Source organism: Carcharhinus amblyrhynchos, chromosome 1 (genome assembly GCF_965287045.1).
Source record: "Carcharhinus amblyrhynchos chromosome 1, sCarAmb.v2.hapA, whole genome shotgun sequence".
Classification (NCBI taxonomy): Eukaryota; Metazoa; Chordata; class Chondrichthyes; order Carcharhiniformes; family Carcharhinidae; genus Carcharhinus; species Carcharhinus amblyrhynchos.
The window spans coordinates 175,124,117-175,148,069 of record NC_137324.1 but is presented as its reverse complement, the minus strand read 5'-3'; the positions used below and the strand labels follow the sequence as shown (position 1 = coordinate 175,148,069).

Sequence of the window (23,953 nt, the reverse complement as noted above, 5' to 3'; positions counted from 1 at the left end):
CCACACATGCTAGTTATGGACAAATCATGAGTCACGTAGCAGCAGTAACATAGACACTAACTTGGCCAGGATCTTTGTCTGAAAAGAAAAGAGATCATGTTTCATCAGTAAACAGTTACTTTCTTAATCACATGTTTTGTCAATCCAAGCCTCAAAAGAAAAACCCAAAAGAGCCTTGGGTGGGTGGCTGGATGCAGTCCAAAGAAGAGACGTGCTTTAGAATAAGGCAAAATGACTTTTCCTTTGGGCTGCCTTGAGGCTGGGATCAACATTATCTTGTTAACTCAGCGAGCGGAAGACACAGCTTCACGCAAGGGTAGCCCTGGTTACACCGAGCAGAGTCAAGCTGCAATTAAAACCAGATCAAACCCATCGCAAAAAAAAAATCAAAACCAAGAGAGGCTTTCCTTTAAAAACGTAGGCAACACGAAGCTTCACAACAGGTCACACAAGCAAAGATGGTACCTAACAAAACGCTATGGGGCTGAAATTGTAAAGATGTACTTATGGTACATTAGGGAGAGCGTGTGGGAGAAGTCTATCCCCTACCTGGGAAGGATGAGTCATTGCCACTCCGTTAAATCATCATCTCACAACCCACACTGCACTTGCATCACTCTAGATTTAGATTAAGAATTGATCTTGGTTCATTTTGAATTTAAACGAAAGGTTTATTTCGATAAAAGCCCTTAATCTATTGGCAAGTTCAGCGCAGGTCCTGAACGCAGGCCAAAAGACTTATAACCACGTTAGCAGGTGTAACACATGCAGCTAAAATTACCCAGGTCGGACTATATATGGGGATCAAGGCAGTAATTCCAGCGCTAACATTACATCGGCATCAAGTTCTCCCTTTGCTAAGCAGATTTTTATTGCATGGAACAAACATCTGAGAGCAAGATGTGAAACCGCAACTCTCCCGAAAATGTTCCCTTCCTGGAAATTTCCAGTTTTTCTGGAAAAAAACATGCCAAATTCCGAACCCCCACCTGAAGAACCAGTGGAATGGAATCATTCAGCATCACATTATTTATTGTGTGCGTGCTTGAAAAGTAGGTCAAATTATCGACAGGAAAATTACTCGTTGAACGCTATTCTCTCCCATCCTAGCCAAAGGACCCTGGCAGTGACTCCAGGTTTGCTTTCAGGGTCGGTATATAGGAGGCCTGGCACAAGGCGCTATGCATCAGCAAAGCAGGCGCGGGGGGAGCGTTACACAACTTCCAAAAGCTTTCGAGCAGGACCCATTTCTACCCACAGGCCCTCCTGCTACTGCAGGAGTGAAGGAGCTGGAAAAACAATTACGGAAGCATTGAATCATACAGCACAGAAGGAAGCCATTTGGCCCATCAAGCCCACAGCTAGCTCTTTGGAGAAACCTGCTCCTTTGCTCACATCCCAGAGCCCTGCAACCTTCTCCCTCCCCCGCCATGTCAAGATCCAATTTCCACAATTCAAAAGCAAATCATTCTTAAAAAAAAAGTTACTCACGTCAGAAGCAATAAATTCAAGGCAAATGGGATAAAGTGTGAATTACAAAATGTTTTAGCACTTGGCCAGCTCAGATAACTCAATGGTTGCGACATGCTGCTGCAATGTGTTCAAATCCCCTTTTTAAATTTAAATCTGTGCTTGTGTGACCTTCTTAGAAGCCAAAGTGTCCAGGCGCCTTGTTGCAGCAGTAACTGGCTAAGCTCATCACCTCTCTTGGAATACAAATGGAATCCTCTTTACCGGGCCACCCGAGAGTGAAGTATGTCGGCTGCTTGCTTTCCAGTCTGTTCCAGAAGGTTGGTAAGGAAGCCACCTACCCATTCTGCTGCTTGGCATCACTCTGCCCCTCTCCCAGTCCTCTCTTCTGTCCCTCTGCCACCTCATGGGCGTTGTCAGAGGAGTAGAGGTTTAAGGGTGTGTTGTACACCTTGGGCTGCCGTGGGACATTAATGGACGAGGTTACTGTCGATTTAGCAGTGGTCACTGGTGGCGTGAGCTCATGGGTGCTGCCTTTGGCACTGGCATGCACGTGCTGTGGAGATGCAGCAGGCGTTGATGGGGGAGCAGTGGAGTTATGGAGTGTGGAGGCCACTGATGGAGGTGGAGGCTTAGTGAAGGGTGACGAAGCTGGGGAAAAGGGTGCAGGCTGGGGTGATGCAGAGGTGGGCGTGACTTTTGGAGACACTGAGGCTCCAAAAGGGCGAGCGGTCTTATTGTAGGCCGAGCTGGATGCAGATGGGAACTTTGGAGCCATTGGGGCAATGGATGCAACAGGCACAGTATGCGTTAATTCCTGAGGCTCATCCTGAGCAAGATGGGAGGAGAAAAAAGACAAGTTACACACACACACAAAACACATGCAAATAAAAGAAACTCATGCTTCAGGTTTGTCCTTTGGAAATGTTCCCAAAAATTCCATGCTGGTGAAAAATGGTTGCGAGCTTCAGGTTTTAAAGTATTTAGATCACCAACAACCTGTCCTGGTGCCTCCTCCTCTCCCCCATGCCGACACTATAGTTAAGAAAGTCCACCAACATCTCTCTTTTCTCAGAAGACTAAGGAAATTTGATACGTCAGCTACGACCCTCACCAAGTTTTACAGATGTACCATAGAAAGCATTCTTTCTGGTTGTATCACAGCTTGATATGGGCTCCTGCCCTGCCCAAGACCGCAAGAATTTACAAAGGGTTGTGAACATAGCCCAATCTATCACACAAACCAGCCTCCCATCCATTGACTGTCTACACTTCCCACTGCCTTGGCAAAGCAGCCAGCATAATTAAGGACCTCCCGCACCCTGGACATTCTCTCTTCCACCTTCTTCTGTCGAGAAAAGATACAAAAGTCTGAGGTCATGTACCAACCGACTCAAGGACAGCTTCTTCCCTGCTGCCAGACTTTTGAATGGACATACGGCACACTAAGTTCATCTTTCTCTACACCCTAGCTAAGACTGTAACACTACATTCTGCACTCTCTCATTTCCTTCTCTATGAATGGTGTGCTTTGTCTGTATAGCGTGCAAGAAACAATACTTTTCACTGTATACTAACACAGGTGACAATAATACATCAAATCAAGTCTTAAAACTCCAACCATAACCATAATGTTGCTTTGCGGTCTGCTGTGTGGAAACGCTGCCTCTAGTTTTCTTTTTAAAGTGAGGATCCAGAACAGAAATCTGCCATGTTCTAACTGAATGGAGGAACAGGCTCAAATCGAGGGGTTGAATGGCCCACCTCTGTCGCTATCCAAAGAAGCGAGAATGTTGCCTTAAATCTAGTCAATAGAATAACTTTGCAGCAGCTGTAAATATTGCTCAAGTGATTCACCCTTCCTCCAAAAACTAGACAAAGATCCTGAACAATATATATTACATATCCAGGTTACTGTACGGCACTCAGTACTAAACTTGGAACAAAGTCATAAGGAGCAGACAAAAAAAAAGAGTGCCCGATTATTAAAATAAATTTAGCCGATTTAAAAAGTCCTACACTTCACCTGAATTATAGAACCATTACAGTGCAGAAAGAGGCCATTCAGCCCTTTGGACCTGCGCTGCCCCCCGTCCCTCCCTTCCTCCTAAGAGGGCATTTTACCCAGGCTAGGCATAACCCCACTATCCTTGTCACCCCATTCGTTTATCCTTCCAATTCCTCCTAACCTGAATCTTGGGACGCTAAGGGGCAATTTAGCATGGCCAATCCACCTAACCTGCTGGGACCGAGACAGGAAACCCACGCAGACACAGGGAGAATGTGCAAACTCCACACAGACAGTGACCCGAGGCCGGAATCGAACCCGGGTCCCTGGCGCTGTGAGGCAGCAGTGCTAACCACCATGCCACCTAAAGGATTTAGCTTCTACTGCAGTCATTGACTCAGAAAGCTGGTTGGTGTCAACAGTCCAGCCAGATTGAGACAAAGTCTGAAAGAGCGGACACGAATTAGCAGCAGACCAAATTAAGACCAGCACTGGCTTTTCATGGAACACTTGCAAAGGAGCACAGCATGCCTGCCTGAAACATATTTCATTCTAGCAACAATGCCCGAAAGGAAGTTAATCCACAGCACCGTGTGCTGCTGTAATATCCAATAGTGGTGCCGTGCTGACACATCGGATCATTCATGTTACCAAAAAAAAGAGACCTTACTGATGGCAGCGAGATAAATGTCCTTTAAAACATCCTTTAAAATCCTTTATGTACAGTAATTCAAGTTAAAAGGTTTACTTACTGTCACAATTAGGCTTACATTAACCCTGTAATGAAGTTACTACGAAAATCCCCTAGTCGCCACACACTGGCACCTGTTCGGGTACACCAAGGGAGAATTTAGCAGGGCCAACGCACCTTACCAGCACGTCTTTCGGACTCTGGGAGGAAACCGGAGCACCCCGGAGGAAACGAACGCAGACGGAGTCTGCACGTCGTCCTACACTGTGAGCTGAACCGGGAATCAAACCCCGGTCTTGTGAGGCAGCAGTGCCAACCACTGTGCCACCGCTCCCCACCCAACGTCACAGGGTAAATTTCAGGATGAAAGATGAGATAATTCGGGTGCAGGGGTGGGGTGGGGGGACACCAGATCGATAAAACTGACCGTTATCTCCGGAAGGCTCCAATGCATAGGAGTAAATATTACAGTACGAGTTACAAGGGCAGCACGGTGACACAGTGGTTAGCACTGCTGCCTCACAGTCAGCGACCCAGGCTGAATTCTGGCATCGGGGGTCACTGTCTGTGTGGAGTTTGTACATTCTCCCCATATCTATGTGGGTTTTTTCTAGATGCTCCGGTTTCCTCCCACAGTCCAAAGATACGCAGGTTAGGTGGATTGGCCATGATAAAATTGCCCCTTAAGGGTCCAGAGATGTGTAGGTTAGGGGGTAAATGTTGGAGTTATGGAGATGACTTGGGGTAAGGTCCTCTTTTGGAGGGTCAGTGCAAACTCGTTGGGCCGAATGGCTCCCTTCTGCAACTTTTGTTCAGGATTACAGAACCAAGGTGAGTTAAGATACAGACTAGCCATGGTTTAATTGAATGGTGGAACAGTGTCAAGGAACTGAATGGCCTCCTCCTGGAGCCTATATTGTTATTTTCCAGAAAGCCACTGCTCTATATCACTTTCCTTTCCCTGGGCCATAATATACCTGGCAGCATGAAACCCATTCTTGCTGGCTTCTGATCAAATATATTGTTACACTCCAACTAATTGTAGCTTAACGAGAGACACAATCTTCAAAAATCTTAAGAGACAAAGAGATATTGCAAGTAGGCCACACTCCAAGGTTGGAGGGAAGAAAATTTGAAACAAAAAAAAACAAGATTTACACCTGTGCCTTATTTTCCGTAGATTCCCCTGGAATTTATTTTTTTCCATACTGCATAGAACCAGACAAAAAGATACTGCCGCAGACTTACTGGCTTAAATCCTCACATCTATTGGAACACGAGCTCACAGTCCAAATAATTTCTGACCCAGAGGCGTACTGTGCAGAATGTTCTCATTACAATCCAATTTTCAAGATATGGATCACTTGATATACTACACAATCCGCTTTGCATAATGAAACAGCCATCAGGCGCAACTGGCTCTCAATTTAGACATAAAAAGACGTCAATCAAGACCTCTTCCAAGACACTGGACATGTTTCTTTTTCGGTCACATTAGTTAATGGGTGGACATGCCATACGGCACCCTCAAGGGGGACAAGCTCAGTGGCCTCCGAGTCAGAGCAAACTCGTTGGGCCGAATGGCTCCCTTCTACAATGTAGTGATTCTGCAATTTTTGTTCAGGATTACAGAACCAAGATACAGACTAGCCATGATTTAATTGAATGGTGGAACAATGTCAAGGGGCTGAATGGCCTCCTCCTGGAGCCTATATTGTTATTTTCCAGAAAGCTGCTGTTCTATATCACTATTTCTTTACCCTGGGTCATAATATACCTGGCAGCATGAAACCCGTTCTTGCTGGCTTCTGATCAAATATCATATTGTTACACAGTTTTGGACCCCATTGTAGAGACCTGACGACGAGGCCAATACTTCAAACACATGACTTGGGGCAGTGCGGCACTGTCATGCCATCTTCCCGATGGAACGTTAAGAGAGGCCAGCTGCCCGCTGAGGTCAAAGATGCCATGGCACTGTTTTGAGAACAACAGGGAAGCTCTCCCCACTGCCCAACCCAACAGCTGGCCCTCAACAAACGTCACTCAAAGATAACCGAATTATTATTGTGTTGTTTGTAGGGAGCTTGTTGTGCACAAACTGTTGAAATGTAGGAAAAGGTGGGAGCCAACGGCCACAGTATTTGTCTGCGGAGCACTTCAGAACGTCACAAGGTAACAAAAGGCACTACCTCAATGCAAGCCTTTTCACTCCTGCCAATTATACACAATGAGTTTCCTGGATAATGTAGAGCCCCACACTGGATTTTCTAGCACAGTGAGAATTGTTCTAGATTGCTGACGAAACAGAATATGCATCCACTGGGATATCAACCGCCTTCCGACGTCAGGTTAAAGTGATGCGGCAGCCACTACTTGTAAAGGGAATGAGCGCACGAATACCAACTACCCTTTACACATCATGGCCTGTAAAGAGTATATGAGATCTGAAAATCCAGAATGTCAGGAAAAGCTATAACCAGCTTGGATTAAGGACAACCCTACACTCAGCTGACAACGCACAGGAAGAGAGGGCCACTTTTCTACTGTGCCTTCATAATCATTGGGCATCTCAAAGCACCTCACAGCCAATGGGGTTCTTCCAAAGTATCATAATGTAGAGATAATCCCAACGCACAGGCAAATAAAACAAATAATTCTTTTCCTTTGGGATGCGGACATCACAGCCAAGGGCAACATTTGTTGCCCATCCCTAATTGCCCTTCAAGCAAGTGGCTTGCTAGGCCATTTCAGAGGGGTAGTTGAGAGGGAATCACATTGCTGTGGGTCTGGAGTCACATGTAGGCCAAACCAGGCAAGGATGGCAAATTTCCTTCCCTAAAGGACATTAGAGTCAGAACACCACAGGGCGGCACGGTAGCACAGTGGTTAGCACTGCTGCTTCATAGCCCCAGGGATCTGGGTTTGATTCCCGGCTCGGGTCACTGTCTGTGTGGAGTTTGCTCATTCTCCTCATGTCTGCGTGGGTTTCCTCCAGGTGCTCCAGTTTCCTCCCACAGTCCAAAGATGTGCGGGTTAGGTTGATTGGCTATGATAAAATTGCCCCTAGTGTCCTGGGATGTGTAGGTTAGAGGGATTAGCGGGTAAACGTATGGGGATAGGGTGGGATTGTGGTCGGTGCAGACTCGATGGGCCGAAGGGCCTGTTTCTGCATGTAAGGTTCTACGTTCTATGTTAGAGAAGCACATGGGTTATTAAGACAGGTGAGAGTAGCTCTTAGGGTCACCATTGCTGAGATCAACTTTATATTCCAGATTAACTGGTGGGGGCTCTGATTAATGCGACACGACCATCTCTTCAAATGGAATGTTTTCCTTTATCTCAAACAGGTTGGAAGGGGTTTAATTTGATTTGGTTTATCATCACATGTATTGGGTTCAATGTCAGCCTTGGGTCTGTGTGGAGCTTACACATTCTTCCTAGTGCCCACCTGGGTTTCCTTCGGGTGTTCTGGTTCCTCCCACAGATGAGGAGATGCCGGCATTGGACTGGGGTAAACACAGTAAGTAGTCTCACAACTTTATCCTGGAGTTGTGAGACTTCTTACTCTGTTCCTCCCACAGTCCAAAGATATTCAGGTTAGGGGGATTGGCCATATTAAATTGCCTCTTAGTGCCCAAGGGTAAGTAGGTTAGATGGATTGGCCAAGGTAAACTGTCCTTTAGTGTCTCAGGATCATTTGATTTGATTTATTATTATCACATGTATTGGGATACAGTGAAAAATATTGTTTATGCGCTATACAGACTGAACATACCATTCATAGAGTGCATAAGGGAGAAGGAAAGGAGAAAGTGAAGAGTGTAGTGTTACAGTCATAGCTAGGGTGTAGAGAAAGATCAACTTAATGCAAGGTAGGTCCATTCAAAAGTCTGATGGCAGCAGGGAAGAAGCTGTTCTTGAGTCAGTGATCTTAGACGTTTGTATCATTTTCCTGACGGAAGGTGGTGGAAGAGAGAATGTCTGGGATACGAGGGGTTCTTAATTATATTGGCTGCTTTTCCAAGGCAGCGGGAAGTGTGGGCAGAATCGATGGGAGACTGGTTTGTGTGATGGACTATGTTCACAATCCTTTGTAGTTGCTTGTGATTTTGGTCAGAGCAAGTGTGATGCATCCAGAAGGGATGCTTTCTATGGTGCACCTGTAGAAAATTGGCGAGAATCATAGTGATGCCTCAAAAGTAGAGAGCCTTGATCTGACCACTACCCTGTGGACTGTGCATAGCCTTGGACAGGTGAACAGGGCTTAAATTCCAAAGGTGTAAAAGGCATAAATGTTTGTGCGCTTTGAAGGTTGAGAGATAATCAAAAAGTGTGGGGCCTAAAATGAAAAGATCCACTCATGTCGAGAAGGAAAAACAACTTCATCTCGTGGGGCGGGGGGGGGGGGGGGGGGGGGGGGGGGGTAGTGATCAGAACAAGGGGGACACGAGAGTTAAAATTATAATCAGGCCAGATAGAAGAGAAATCAGGGAGCGGTTATTCACACAGGAGGTAATGAAAATGTGGCACTCTCTCCCACAGAATGCTGCGATGCTCGGGGTAAACTCAAACTTAAAACTTTTCTGCGGTAAGGGTCTTGAGCAATTTGGAACAACGGCAGGCCAATGGGTTTAAAAGGTACAAATCAGCCCAAGATTGAAGGGAGTGGTAGTACAGGATCAAGGGGCTGAATGGCCTATTCCCATTCTCACGTGAATGCAACTTTCTGTGCAATTACTTTGGGAGGATTTTTGTTTATACGTCAGCATTAATATCACTGACAAGTAAAGATACACTCAAGGTTTTTGATAGACAAGAGCATTATGTCATCATCAAATTCAGGTTCAAGCCACAACTGACTTTTGGAAAGATTTATGTCTCGCATGGATTGGAAAAATATTAATGAGGTAAGCCAACCCTGAATTGTATAATGGAATATTGGCTTTTTGACAGGTGCTAGACTGCTTCCACTGCTCAGGCACAGATACAGACTCATTATTTAACTTAATCTGTGGAACTCAATCCTTGTGACTTGCATAAATCAGGTGGAAGTGACAGCGAGACATTCAGCGTTGCAAAGGACATGTCCTAAGTAGGTATTCTGGATTTTGTTGGGTGTGTGCATGAGCGTGCGTGAAGCCAGAATGGGCAACAGTCACATCTGGGTCTGCGTGTGGACAAATTGACTGTTTGTGAGTCAGCGTGGCAGATTGAAACTGCTCTTCATGTTGCTCATTTACGACAATAAATGGTGGTACAATGGTTAGCACTGCTGCCTCAGGTGTCAGGGACCCGGGTTCAATGCCGGTCTCGGGTCACCGTCTGTGTGGAGTTTGCACGTTCTCCCCCGTGTCGGCGTGGGTTTCCGCCGAGTGCTCCGGTTTCCTCCCACAGTCCACAGATGTGCAGGTTAGGTGGACTGGCCATGCTAAAAACTGTCCCTTAGTGTTCCAAGATGTGTAGTTTAGGGGTAAATGCGCTAGTTGACGGACATAGTGTGGGAGGTGACTGGGTGGGATGCTCTTTTGGAGAGTCAGTACAGACTCAATGGCAGGCTCTTTCCGCACTCGCCAACTTTAAGGGCATTCAAATGGTCAGTGGATAGGCATATGGATAACATTGGAATAGTTTAGGTTAGAGGGTCATTAGATTGTTGCGCCAACCAATGGAACCATCGAGGGCCGATAGGCCTGTACTGCGCTGTAATGTTCTATGCACTGTAGAGATTGTATGTTATTGTGTTGGCAACAAAACCAAAGATGTTAAAGTTGGCAACTTTAGACTCTTTACCATAATAAAACATCCCAAAAGGAGTGTAATTAAACACAGGAGGCAACGTCAGGAAGGTGACCAAAAGATTGGTCGTAAGTGTCTTAGAGGAGGAATGAATCAACATTGTTTCAAAACAGGGACGGGGGCTTCTCTCTGGTCTCCTTGGGCTATGTTTATTTCTCAACCACCACCCACGAAACAGGTCATCTGCTCGTCATCACATTGCTGTGCACAGCAAACTACATTTCCGCATTGTACTTCAAAAAGAGTACCTGATTGACTGGAGAGTGCTAGGGGCATCCTGAGGTCACGAATACAGGGATTACATATACGCAGGCTGTCTCTCTCTCTTTTTTGAACAGAACAAATTTAATCTGGAATCCTCATTTTCTCAGGGCACTGAGGAAACATTTCACCTTTGATCCCTACACGAGTAAGCGTTCCGTCTCGCATATGGACATCTCAACTGATCATCCTGACAACAGCAGGAAGCCCAGTGGGGAAAACTCAACACAACATCTGCAATTGGAGGGAACAACTCATGTCGAGCTGCACACTGCTCTGCAAATTCAATTGTGCGAAATGGGATTCAATGATGCGCCACAGATAGATCGGTCACGCGAACCCGTCTGGAGAGGGAGAAAATTGGAGAGTTTGCCTTCGCCACCATGTCTGTGTAATCACAGTCCTGCATCTATGATTAAACATACCGAAGTCATTATAGAGCTACCCCCATTATTATCACAGAGTATAAATGAAGAGAAATTTCAAGACCCAAATGATGGGCACGAGACTTATTATTTCTTTACACAGCTGTCATGGTAACGTGGCCCCTTTAAAAGGTGACACAGTGGTTAGCACAGTTGCCTCAGTGTCATGGACCCAGGTTCAATTCCAGCCTTGGGTCACTGTGCAGACTTTGCACATTCTCCCTGTGTCTGCATGGGTTTCCTCTGGTTTCTTCCCACAGTCCAAAAAAGTGTGCAGGTTAGGTTGTTCGGCCGTGCTAAATTGACCCTTAGTGTCAGGGGGTTTAGAAGAGTAAATGTGTGGTTATGGGAATAGGGCTTGGGCGGGATTGTGGCCAGTACAGACACGATGGGCCAAATGGCCTCCTTCTATACTGTAGTAAGATTAAGGGGGAGATCACCGAGGGCAAAGTGATCGGGCCAGGCTCTATGGAGAGGCAGTGTGGGAAGCCGCACTAATTGGGCGCAAGGGTGTGTGTCCTGGGATGCGGGGGAACCTCAGTTGGAGCCATGGAGGACATAGACTTGTGTGTTAATTCTGTCAGACTCTTGTTTGTACACATATATAAATATTATTGGGAATAAACCATTTATAACTTGAAGCCACAATGAGTAGCCTTCGAAGAAATTACAATTGTGTTTTAAAGATAAAAAAAATCAATAAATAAAGCATTAACCTCTCTCTCCCTCTCAGCCTATTTTCTTTACATTACATTCACTTCATCAGTTTTGCAACGGTTTTGCTAAATCTTTACATTGCTTGAATTTCATGTGCAGTTTATGCACGAGAGTGGTTACAGAAAATTATCTGTGAATGCAGCACAACCCAAACAATTTGTATCTACTTGGGTTGAGAGCTGGATCTTAATTGTAAAGTTTAGCTAATAATTTCTACTAATTATTTCCACCAATTTCAATTCTAGGGTAAATTTTTTTTGAAGCAGTCACAATCAGGAACTACTGTCAAATGACAAGAACACTGACAACAAAATTCACTTTCGCAATCTGTGTTAATTGTACATTAACTGGGAATCCCCTTGAACTCCCATAGACACTGATTAAATGTGTGGTCTTGGGTTCGGACATGCATGCTCGTCATGCGAAAGTCTGAAAATACAAAAGTGCTTAAAAGATTGGCTCCAGTTCTAACTTGATAAGGAAGGTTCCAGAACAATGAGCAATTCACAAAGCCTCCTGACACAGATTTGGAAGCAAACATCACCTCGTGATTGGATGAGAGGGATTGACCCCAAGGTTCAATTAAATAAAGGCTTATTTGCTCTGAGCCAGAAAATTCAAGTGGGCTAATCTTTGAACTCAGGCTGAAGCATCAACAGACAAATGAGCCAAAAATCTGCACACAATGAGGCTACTTGGCCCATTGTCCCTGTGCTGGTTCCTCGAAAAAAGCTGTCCAACTAGGCTCAACCATCTGTCCTTTATCTGTCGCCCTGGAAGCATTATTTTTCCCCTCATTAATAAAACAGATGAATAAAACAGGAATACAACTTAAAATGTAACAGGTACTCATTTCTCCCCCACAGGCCCATGTGCTCCCAGTTTACTTTTCAGAACAACACTCGCTGCCATCAGTAAGATCATCTTTTTAACTTTGTGCAAAAAGGATACAATTTCAACCTCAGCCAGGGTGAAAAACAGAGCTAGCTATTTTATAATGGTTTTGAACTTTCCATCAAATGACATATTCCGAACAAACCAGATTAGAATGACTTATTTTCGTTAACTTCCTCCCATCCGTCAATGTGATATCAAACAGAAGACTTTGAGTTGATGTTAAGGCGTGCGTTCCTCATGCATGAATACTGGTCATCAGTAATAATGGCGTACAAGGCACCAGCTTGACCACCTCGATGGTCTTGCCATTGCTTCACCTACCTGTTGGACAGTTGTTGCCGTTGGCTTTGGAGCATGCGAGGCCCTGAAAAATACAAGAAAAGTCACAATCAGGAACTACTGTCAAAATGACAAAAACACTGACAACAAAAATACACTTTCGCAACGAGACATGCCCGAATTCTCAAATCCAACAGGCCAGCATTTATTGCCCATCTCTAGCTGCCCCTGTCCAGAGGGCAGTTGAGAGTCAACTACATTGCTATGACTCTGGAGTCACATGTATCAGACCAGTTGAGGACAGTAGATTTCTTACCCTAAAAGGACATCAGTGAACCAGACGCATTTTTTCCCCGACAATCAGCAACAGTTTCACTGTCATCAGTATATTGTTAATTCCAGATTTTAAAAGTTATTTTCAAATTCGACCACATCTCATGATGGCATTTGAACCTGGGTCCCCAGAACATTAGCGGAGTTTCTGGATTAAAAGTCTAGCGATAACAGCACTAGGCCATCACTTCCCACTTTGGCTCCCTGTTCCCCAAGTCCTTTCGACCATCTCATCTTTAACCACTTCCAGGATTAGACAACAGGAGAAACAGAACGTGGGTCTTGAAGATCAAATCGCACCGAAACTTTCAACAAGGGCGCTTTTACAGGTGCACTAATCCTTGCTGTCAGGACAAGCCCACAGAAGAATGTACGTGTGGCAGCACAGTGGCAAGCACCAGGGTTCGATTCCCAGCTTTGGTCACTGTCTGTGCGGAGTCTCCCCGTGTCTGTGTGGGTCACCTGTTGGTGGTCTGGTTTTGCGCAATCATTTTAATTACCTAAAGTTTATTTAAATAAACAAGCCCACATTCTGTTTCTCCTTTAGTGCAATACTGGAAGTGGTTAGATAGTGTGCGACCAAATGGACTTTAATATTTGGGGAACAGGGAGCCATTGTAAGTCAAAGTGGGAGGCCATAGCCTAGTAGCATTATAGCTAGACTTTTAATCCAGGAACTCAACGATTGTAACTTTCCCCCACAGTCTGAGACACGTGCTGGTTAGGTGTATGGGTCATGCTAAATTCTCCCTCAGTGTACCCGGGCAGGCACCAGTGTGTGGCGACTTGGGGATTTTCACAGTAACTTCATTGCAGTGTTAATGTAAACCTACTTGCGGCACTAATAAACAAACTTTAATGGACGTGTATTTTATAAGGTTCCTTTCACAATCTCAGGACATCCCAAAATTCTCACCAGCAAATGAATTACACTCTAAATGTACTAACTGCTGTCACGAGAGAAGCTTGGTAGCTAATTTGTGCACTGCAAGACATGGATGTGATAAATGAGAATTAATCAGTGTTAGTGAATGTTGAAGGGTTATATTCAATACAAGTATTCAACGAGTGGCTTAGAAATAAAGCTGTAAAGCTGAACGAAAACAAGCTTAAATTGTCCAGTTTCTTCATGTCCACGAGTCAATTAATTTCTTCTTGGCACGATTTTGCAGGCAAACAGCATACAGCAGTATTATTGGTAAGCTTAGCACTTAAAATGTCCTTTCAACAGGGGACAGAAAAAATAAAAAGAAATGGAATTTTGATCCATACAGTCTGACCCAAGCCAGGGAAAATGATGTTTTAATTTGCATGGTGCTCTCGCCAGACCACATTTGGAATGTTCGGTCCCAGATGTGGTCACGAACATGGGACACATTCCAGCTTTAGGAGGGGTCGAGTCAAAAGCAGCAAAGCTTAACTCCGCCATCAGGGTCTTGGGTTTTGGAAAAAAACAGGATGAGAGAAACTTTGGACAAGGCGAGGTTCCCAGAGAAAGATACAAGGAGGTGACAGGAAAGATGCAATTGCTTTGGACAGCGCACAGGGGAGATTTACAAGAATGCTGCCAGGAAAAGTGTAGCTATGAGGAGAGATTGTATAGGTTGGGCTTATTCTCCTTGGAGGAATGATTTGATAGAGGTGTACAAAATTATCAGGGGAAGAGATAAAGTGGACAGGATAAAATTGTTTCCCTTGGTGGAGAATTCTAAAACCAGGGGACAGGGATTCAAGATAAGTGGCAGAAGGTGTACAGGGAACATGAAGGAGGACTTTTTTTAAAAAAAAAATGCAGGAGGGTCGTGGATGTCTGGAATTCGCTGCCCGAGTTGGTGGTGGAGGCAGAGACCCTAAAAAGTACCTGGACCCGCACTATAAGTGCTGTAAGCTACAGGGTGATGGACCAGGTGCAGGAAGGTGGGATTAGAAAGGGCACCTTGGTGTCATTGGCTAGCATGGTCAAGATGGGCCAAATAGCCTCCTCCTGCGCTGCAACATTTCTATGGCTCGAAGGTAGCGTAGTACAAAACCCAGGGCGGCAGGACATGGGCACGCAAGTTCAAACTGGATCAGGGGCAAGTTTCGGACTGATGTCTCTTTGAAAAGGTTGATCAGCGAGTGCAACATGCTTTTCAGTTAGGGTAATAAAGACAAGACAAAAATATCCTGGACAGTTTTGAGGAAATGGCTGGATTCTGGTTCATAACTGGATGAATATGGCATGTTATTAACTGTCTTCAATCAAATCCAATAATGGACAATGGACAAGGAAAATGTTACTTAGTATGTGCAGTTACATAGCATCTTTAACATCCAAAGATGTTTCACAAAATTGGCCAGAGAGCCACATAAGGAAATATTAGGTCAGGTAGACAATAGATTAATCAAACGTTTTTAAGAAGCAACTTCATAAGGACTAAAGAGAGGGAGAGAGGGAAATTCCAGAAATTTGATTTTCCGGTCGTTCACGCCAGCGGGATTCTCTGATCCTGCCGCAGTGAATGGAGATTTGGCCGAGCGTCAAATTCTCTGACCTCGCTTGCAGTAGCGGGGGAACACAAACAGCTGGAAAATCCCGGTCCAGAGCTTCGGATCATGGTGGATGCAGACACGGCCGTCCGTGATGGAATGGGGGGGGGGGGGGGGGGGGGGGAATCAGAGGAGGAGCAAGATGACAGATGTGGAAGGTGCAGAGATCTGAGGATAAGGGGAGGAGATTGCAGAGATAGGAAGCAGTGAGGCCATGGGGGGGTGGGGTGGGGACAAAATTCCTCTCCTCAAAACCCATCATGAAAACCGTGAGGGAAAATAAAGTAAGGAGAGATCAATTGAGGTATACATGATGATAAAAAGGTATGGATAAAGTAGACATGGAGCGGATGCTTCTGTTGGTGGGGCATTCTAGGACGAGGGGTCATAATCTCAGGATAAGAGGTAGCAAATTTAAAACAGTGTTGAGGAGAAACTATTTCTCCCAGAGGGCTGTGAATCCGTAGAATTCGCTACCCCAAAATGTAGTGGATGTTGGGGCAGTGAGTAAAACTGGAGGAGTTAGACAGATTTATAATTGGTAATGGGTTGAAGGGTTATGGGGAGAAGGCAGGAAAATGGGGATGAGGAGCATATCAGCCTTAATCGAATGGTGGAGCAGACTCGATGGGCCGAATGGCCTAATTTTGCTCCTATATCTAATGAACTTATGAGCTGTGTGGAAGAAAGAATGCATCTGGGAGCACTGAGAATAAGCACACAGTCACTTGGGGATTCAACCACAAGAGACAGCCTGTAATGCCAACTGAATGTTTTAAGTGCTATTTTCCATCCTAACTCTTTAATCAAAATCATAGAGCTACAATATTAAGAATGGTGGCTCCACACCCAACCTCTAAGAGAGCTGAAACATGAGTTAGACCATAAGGCATAACAGATGATTCAGGCTATTCTACCCATCGAGTCTGTTCCACCATTCACTGGGATCGTGACTGATCTGATGTAATAATCCCCAACTCCACGTTCCTGCCTTATCCCCAAAATCCTGGATTCAGGATTACTGATTAAAAATCCACGCACCTTGAAAGGAAAAGGCATCAGTTTCATGTCAGAAGCTGTCAACGAGCCTCTCATTAAATAACACACTACAAAACCTCTGGAAATTACAAAAATAACACCGATTTTACATCTCAGGATCAGGCCATTCTGCCAACAGGTCTATGACCACACAAGCCTCTTTCCACTCTCTCTCACCCTGTCAACACATCATTCTATTCCTTTCTCCCCCAGGATGTGGAGATGCTGGTGTTGGACTGGGATGGGCACAGTGAGAAGTCCCATAGCACCAGGTTAAAGTCCAACAGGTTTATTTGTAATCACGAGCTTTCGGAGCACTGCTCCTTCATCAGGTGAGCGGAGAGGTAGGTTTCACAAACTTTGTTTGTAGCAACTTGATGTCTGTATCGATATGCGATCCGTGTTTGTGAACCTACTTCTCCGCTCACCCGATGAAGGAGCAGTGCTCCGAAAGCGCGTGATTACAAATAAACCTGTTGGACTGTAACCTGGTGTTGTGAGACTTTTTAACTCTGCTTTCTCTTCCAGGTACTTAAGCGAGCTTTCTCTTAAATGCGCTGATACTTTTACTAAGCCAAATGATTTAAAAACCAGCAGGGATGCCAGATCTCTGAAAGACTCAGAGAGGGTGCCAATATAGCTGGAAATGTTGAATTGCTTCACATGTATATTAGCCTCGCAGTAAATGACACTATGATAGTTCTTCATCCACAGCGAGACGTGTTTCTGGCAAAGGTTTGCGAGACCATAAGGCGGAGAGAACCCAGATCTCTCGGAAAAGCAAGAAGTTCTGATGTGTGTTTTTGATTCTCGCCTGGCACAGGGAACATTTCAAACATTCCTTCAACAAACATGGACAAACACATCAGGTTTTATGAAGTCTTTTTTATTGGAGATAGTGGAACTTTTTTTCCCCCCCAAATGCCTTGCATTCTTTCTGCAAATCACAAACTGTGTGTCATAGGGTTTTAAATTACGGGTATGTTAAATCTTGGAACTGCGCTCGGAATTCATTCTTTTCCAATTCTATATGTCTTCTAATAACCCAGGGAGCCAATATTCTGGATTGGTGCGAGGGGGGAATCATGGAATTTTGCAACTCTGAAAGAAGCCATCATGCCAGTTCTTTGGAAAGACCCATCCAATCATCCTGCTTACCCTAACACTTTCCCCATAAACCCGCAATACTTTTTTCCTCCGAATCCAATTCTCTTTGTAAAGTTACTGCTGAACCTGCTCTTGCTAATCTCTCGAGCAATGCATTCTAGATCATTAACAACGCGCTGCTTACGTAAATACTTCCTTCACTGCCTCTAGGGACCTGGATTCAATTCCAGCCTTAGGTCACTCACTGTCTGTTTGCACCTTCTCGCCGTGTCCGTGTGGGTTTCCTCCGGTCTCCTCCCACAGTCCAAAGATGTTCGGGTGGGGTTGATTGGCCATACTAAATTAACCTAGTGCCAGGGGATTAGCAGGGTAAATATCAGAGACCTGGGTGGGATTGTGATCCTTGCAGACTCGATGGACTGAACGGCCTCCTTCTGCAGTGTAGCGATTGAATGGTTTAAAAAGGTGATCTAATTTCTTCTGGGTTCTAACCAACAGGAATAATTCAGCGTTACAGGGTAGAATGTACTGCCTACAAGCACAGCAGAAGCAGATTCAATAGTAACTTTCAAAGGGGACTGGATAAATATTCGGAAAAGGAAATATCCACAGGATTGTGGGGAAAGGTGAGCAGTGGGTGTGGAATGAATCAGATGATCCTTTCAAGGGGGCTGGCAGGACCTCAATGGGCCAAACTGCCTCCTCCTCTGCTGAGCTTTGCTATGAGACAGGGTTTAAACCCTGTCCTCGATTCTGTACTGCTGGAAAGAATGTGTGCCATCTATCTTTCCGTTGGTGGCTTTCTTTCCAATATTAATAAAGCATTATGAAAATGTTAATTTTTCTCCAGCATTCCAATATACTAAACCTAAGAATAACACACAGCATTGTCCCTTCACTTGGCTGCCATGCTATGGGCTGTGGTCCAATTGCTTGGAAAATCTTGAGATTAAATTTTTGTTCAAGCTCGCATCGTTACGTTGGGAGCTGGGCAAGGGTGGGGACAGCAGCCACTGCCCTGGGGCCAGTTTCTCCTCCGCTCACAGGGCGAGACTGGGTGATAAGGGCAAATCCAAGGCATGGGGAACCATCTCCACAACGGGAGGGGTTTTGGGAAAAGCGGTTACATTTCCACAATTACAGATGATTAAAAGGACATGAGCTACAGACAAAGGTCAGGAGGTAAGCATTTGCCTCTAGAATAACACTGATCATAGAATCTCTACAGTGGAGAAGAGGCCATTCAGCCCATTGAGTCTGCACTGACTCTCTGACAGAGTGTGTCTTAGCCAGGCCGTCTCCCCCACTCCGTTCAATAATCCCACACATTTCCCATGGCTAATCCATCCAACCTATGCATCCTGCATGGCCAATCCACCGAACCTACACATTTTTGGACTGTGGGGGGAAACTGGAAGTGTGAAAATGAATACAGCTCCGAGTCATGCAATGCTCGCATCTTGATATTCACAATTTTATTTTCAGAGTGAATTGTCGATGCTTGGAATGTTTGCCTGAATTTTTGTCATAGAATCGCTGAAGTGCAGGAGGCGGCCATTCGGCCCATCAAATCTGTGCTGACAACAATCTAACCCACCCTCTATCCCCACTACCCCACATATTTACCCTGCTAAAAATAAAATCTGGAGTTAAGGATCTACTGATGACCATGAAACCACTGTCAATTGTTGAAAAAATCCACCTGGTTCACTGATGTCCTTTAGGGAAGGAAATCTGCCGTCTTTCCCTGGTCTGGCCTACATGTGGCACCGCAGCAAATGAAGTTGATGCCCAACTGCCCTTGGGCAACTAGGGATGGGCAATAAATGCTGGCTAGCCAGAGACGTCCATGTCCCAAGAATAAATTTTTAAAAAATCCTCCTGACACTAAGGGACAATTTAGCATGGCCAATCCATCTAACCTGCACATCTTTGGACGACGGAAGGAAACCGGAGCAGCTGGAGGAAACCCACGCCGACACAGGGAGAGCGTGCAGGCTCCACACAGACAGTCACCCAAGCTGGGAATCGAACCTGGGTCCCTGGTGCTGTGAGGCAGCGGCGCTAACCACTGAATCATGCCTGTCTTCCTTTTGTCTGATGTACAGGACCAGTGTGGCGGACCATAAATTACACCTTTGCAATTTTTAAGGCTGGTCATTCATGGAATCATGACTCTGTCAAAAAAATATTGCGGCAATTATCTGATATTCAGCAAATGCCAGTGGGAAAACTGGCAACTTATCTCCTTGTGAATATATTGTGGGGGGGTTTTTAAACAGTTATCAATGTTTGGTGTTTGAGTTCATCATAACTTTTCAGCAATTTATGGGGCTTTTTTTATTCATTCGTAGGACGTGGGCATCGTTAGCTGGCCGGCGTCTATTGCCCATCCTCAGTGGTGTGGCTACAGGGCACCCTTGACATGTTCACAAGTGAACAGACTTCCTGTGTGTGAAACAGGACTTTGTCCTGAGTCCTCCTTAGACAGTCCCCAGGCTACACAGGGCACACGCCCATCACCGGGCAGCCTGTCAATACTCAGACACAATAAGACATCTCAACAAAGCATTTTAAAATCGGGCATTTAGAGCATTCAGAATAGGCAGGGATTTTCTGGAAATATTCACCAGTTCCAGGTACACATGGTACGTGGTGGGAACAAAAAAAAACTGGTGTTGCATGAGTGTCCCCTCGAGTTCCCAGAAAAGGTTACTAGATTAGCAAAGAATACGAGGGTGGTGATTAGAGCTGCCATTTGTCTCAGCCTCGCCTGATCCCTGTGGAATTTAAACGTTTTAAAGGTTTTGTAATCCAATAGCAATGAATTCTTCTTTCGCTACTCATTCAGCAGCAGCGTTCATCTATTCCGACTGAGGTTTAGGGGGAATAGGGCCCGACCATTACACATGCCAGACAATTACAGACGGCACAAGTACATTAGCTGTGGTTTTCAGTAAGATGTCAGCACATTCTGGTTAATCAATGGAACTGCGGGATAGATAGATCGACTTCACTGATGTACATTGCAAGCTAGCCCCCTGCCCTGCAGATACCGGGACATGACAAGTATTCTGGACAACTGTCATAAACAGTTGTCAGTCAGAAGATTACGACACACTGTTTAGTCTGGCACTTCAGTCTGGGCGGCACAGCGGTTAGCATTGCTGCCTCACAGCTCCAGGGACATGGGTTCAATTCCCAGCCTCGGGTCACTGTCTGTGTGGAGCTTGCACGTTCTCCGTGTCTGCGTGGGTTTCCTCCAAGTGCTCCAGGTTCCCGCCACACTGCAAAAGATGTACCACCTAGGTGGACTGGCCATGCTAAATTGCCCCTTAATGTCCCAAGATGCGCGTGTTATGTGTAATACAGTGCATTGGTCATGCTAAATTCTCCTTCAGTGTAACCATAGAGATGCCGAAATGTGGCAACTCGGAGATTTGCACTGTAACATCATTGCAATGTTAACGTAAACCTACTTGTGACACTAAAAATTAAACTTTAACTTTAGATTAGGTGGATTAGCCATGGGAAATGTGTGGAGTTAAAGGGATAGAGCACAGAGGGGACTTGGGTAAGATGCTCTGTCAGAGAGCCAATACAGACTTGATGGGCTGAATGGCTTCTTCTGCAAAGATTCTCTGAGTACAGACAGATTGCTGCAACTGCCCTTTAAACAAAGGCCCTTCCGGCTCTTTTTTTAATTCATTCGTGGGACATGGGTATCGCTGGCTGGGCCAGCATTTATTGCCCATCCCCAGTTGCCCCTTGAGAAGGTGGTGGTGAGCTGCCTTCTTGAATCGTTGCAGTCTGTGTGCTATAGGTTGACCCACAATGCTGTTAGGGAGGGAATTCCAGGAGTTTGACCCGGCGACTACGAAGGAACGGCCGATATATTTCCAAGTCAGGATGGCGAATGGCTTGGAGGGGAACTTCCAAATGTTGGTGTTCCCATTTATCTGCTATTCTTGTCCTTTGAGATGGAAGTGGTCATGTATTTGGAAGGTGATGTCTCAGGATCTTTAGTGAATTGCTGCAGCGCATCTTGTAGATAGTACACGATGAACGTCGGTGATGGAGGGATATTGTGACATGTTGTATCACAGCTGTTGTGATACGGGGGGGGGTTATTGGTTTCTCTTAGTGCCAGTAACACCTGTAAACCTTCAAGTGGAGAAAGATTTGCAGAAGCGTCCACATGGGAAAATACCATTCGCACATGCTCCTCTCACACTGTAAAGTTTCAACAGAATTGGGGTCACATGTTCACGAAAGATATTGGGCGACAGAGGCAACTGAATTCATCACCACCAGATGAGCCTCTCTTTGACCTGACTCGGTGGGGAAGGAAACTTTTAATTGCTACTGGCTCAGCAAACACCAATGGAGTTAACAGCTGTTGTAACATTTGCACCACAGCTTGGTATGGCTCCTGCTCTACCCAAGACTGTGAGAAACTACAAAAACTGTCATGAACGAAGCCCAGTCCCATCACTCAAACTAGCTTCCCGTCCATACTTCTCATCGCCTCGAAAAAGCAGCCAGCGTAATCAAGGACCCGTAAACCACGGACCACGAGGGGAACAGGATTAGGCCACTTGGCCCATCGAGTCTGCTCTGCCATTCAATCTTGGCTGATATTCTTTTTCTCATCCCCATTCTCCTGCCTTTTCCCCATGACCCTTGATTCCCTTATTAAATCAAGGACCTATTTCTGTCTGTAATGTATATTGTGAAAAGTTGTGGTCCCAGCACAGACCCGAGGCACAATAGTCATCGGCCGCCATCCTGAGAAAGACCCCCTTATTCCCACTCTGCCTTTTGCCAGTCAATCAATCCTCTATCAATGCCAGGATCTCACCTTTAACACCCCGCGCACCTCGGACATTCTCTCTCCCACCTTTTTCCATCGGCAAAAAAGATATAAAATTCTGAGGTCAAGTACCAGTGGACTGAAGAACAGCTTCTTCCCTGCTGCCATCAGACTTTTGAATGGACCTACCTCCTATTAAGTTGATCTTTCTCTGCACCCTAGCTATGACTGTAACACTACATTCTGCACTCTCTCCTTTCCTTCTCTATGAACGGTATGCTCTGTCTGTATTAGCACACAAGAAACAATACTTTTTTTGCATATTAATACATGTGACAATCATAAATTAAAAAAAAAATCAAATCCCATCACACTGCCAGCAAATTGGCTGTCACTTTCCTACATAAAAAAATTTGATTTATTGTCACATTAGCGCGTAAGAAACAATACTTTTCATTGTTATACAGGCAAAGCATACCATCCATAGAGAAGGAAATGAGGGAGTGCAGGATGTAGTGTTACAGTCAGAGCTAGGGTGTCTAACTATGCCTCAGTGTTTGCAAAACACTGGGATGTTCTGAGGTCAGGAAAAAGGGTTCTGTAAATACATACCCAATCCCTCATTAACACCCTCTGCAATTGTCCCGACTCTCATCTTTAAATTGGTGCGAATTTTAATCCTAATGCCTCCTTCCCTGGTCAGAGGTTAGTGCCATTCAAACTGACGAAACACAACTGCAGGAGCAAGTCTGGAAAAAGACACATGCTTATCTTGGAGCTCTTCCAAAATGGCAGTTTTTGGTTCCTTAGTTTGGATTCATTGTACCAGTTCCAGTGCTCTACGGGAAAAGGACTCCGAACTCGAAAGGCCACCACCCACGCAGAATTTGAACATGCACTAACTGGCCAGGTTTCCCTCAAACTCATCACCCCAGCCCTGACAGTAGTGTCCATTAACTTCCCCACTTTTTCACTTAAATCTTGCAAAATTAAGTTCTGCTAACTCCGTTAAAGCACTGGCCTACTCGCTTAATGAGCCGGTACTTTGTTGTTCTGAAGAGGGTCAGAGCAGAGAAATATTCAGTGCAGCGTGATCCGTGTTGGCAGTAGATTTTACCACCCTGAAATTAAATTAAACTGGTCTTGCTTAAGTTTTACCAACGTGGGAGCACAGTCAGAGATTACGCTACCTTATAAGGGAAAAGCAATGTGTGCTTTACAAGTCATTTGGTGAGACGGAAGGGAGAGACAGAGAGTGCAAAGATGGAAATGTTTTTCTTGCAATTACTCAGGATTGGTCACATCCTCTCTGTTCCATTTCAGATTCACAGAATCCCTACAGTGTAGGAGGAGGCCATTCAGCCCATCGCGTCTGCAACCAACTACAATCCCATCCAGGCCCTATCCCCATAACCCCATTCATTTACACCAAGGGGTAATTTAGCGCGGCCAATCCATTTAACCCGCACATATTCGGAACTTCGGGAGGAAACCCACACAGACACCGGGAGAATGTGCAAACTCCACACAGTCGCCCAAGGCTGGAATTGAATCTGGGTCCCTGAGGCAGCAGAGCTAGCCATCGT

The 23,953-nt window shown here is 45.3% G+C and overlaps 1 protein-coding gene across 2 annotated transcripts in view; it reads right to left on the bottom strand.

Annotated features, from left to right (window-relative positions):
- LOC145347804 (PDZ and LIM domain protein 5-like) overlaps nucleotides 1–23,953 on the bottom strand; it is a 200,138-nt gene that overhangs the window by 70,761 nt on the left and 105,424 nt on the right. The window contains exons 4-5 of one of the 2 annotated variants that reach the window (XM_080195659.1): nucleotides 12,590–12,632; nucleotides 1,812–2,299 (exon numbers count right to left, since the gene is read on the bottom strand). In XM_080195659.1, the coding sequence (XP_080051785.1) occupies nucleotides 1,812–2,299; nucleotides 12,590–12,632 (531 nt within the window). Of the gene's footprint in view, nucleotides 1–61; nucleotides 79–1,811; nucleotides 2,300–12,589; nucleotides 12,633–23,953 lie in introns of both variants that reach the window. The other variant, XM_080195649.1, reaches the window with a different exon arrangement.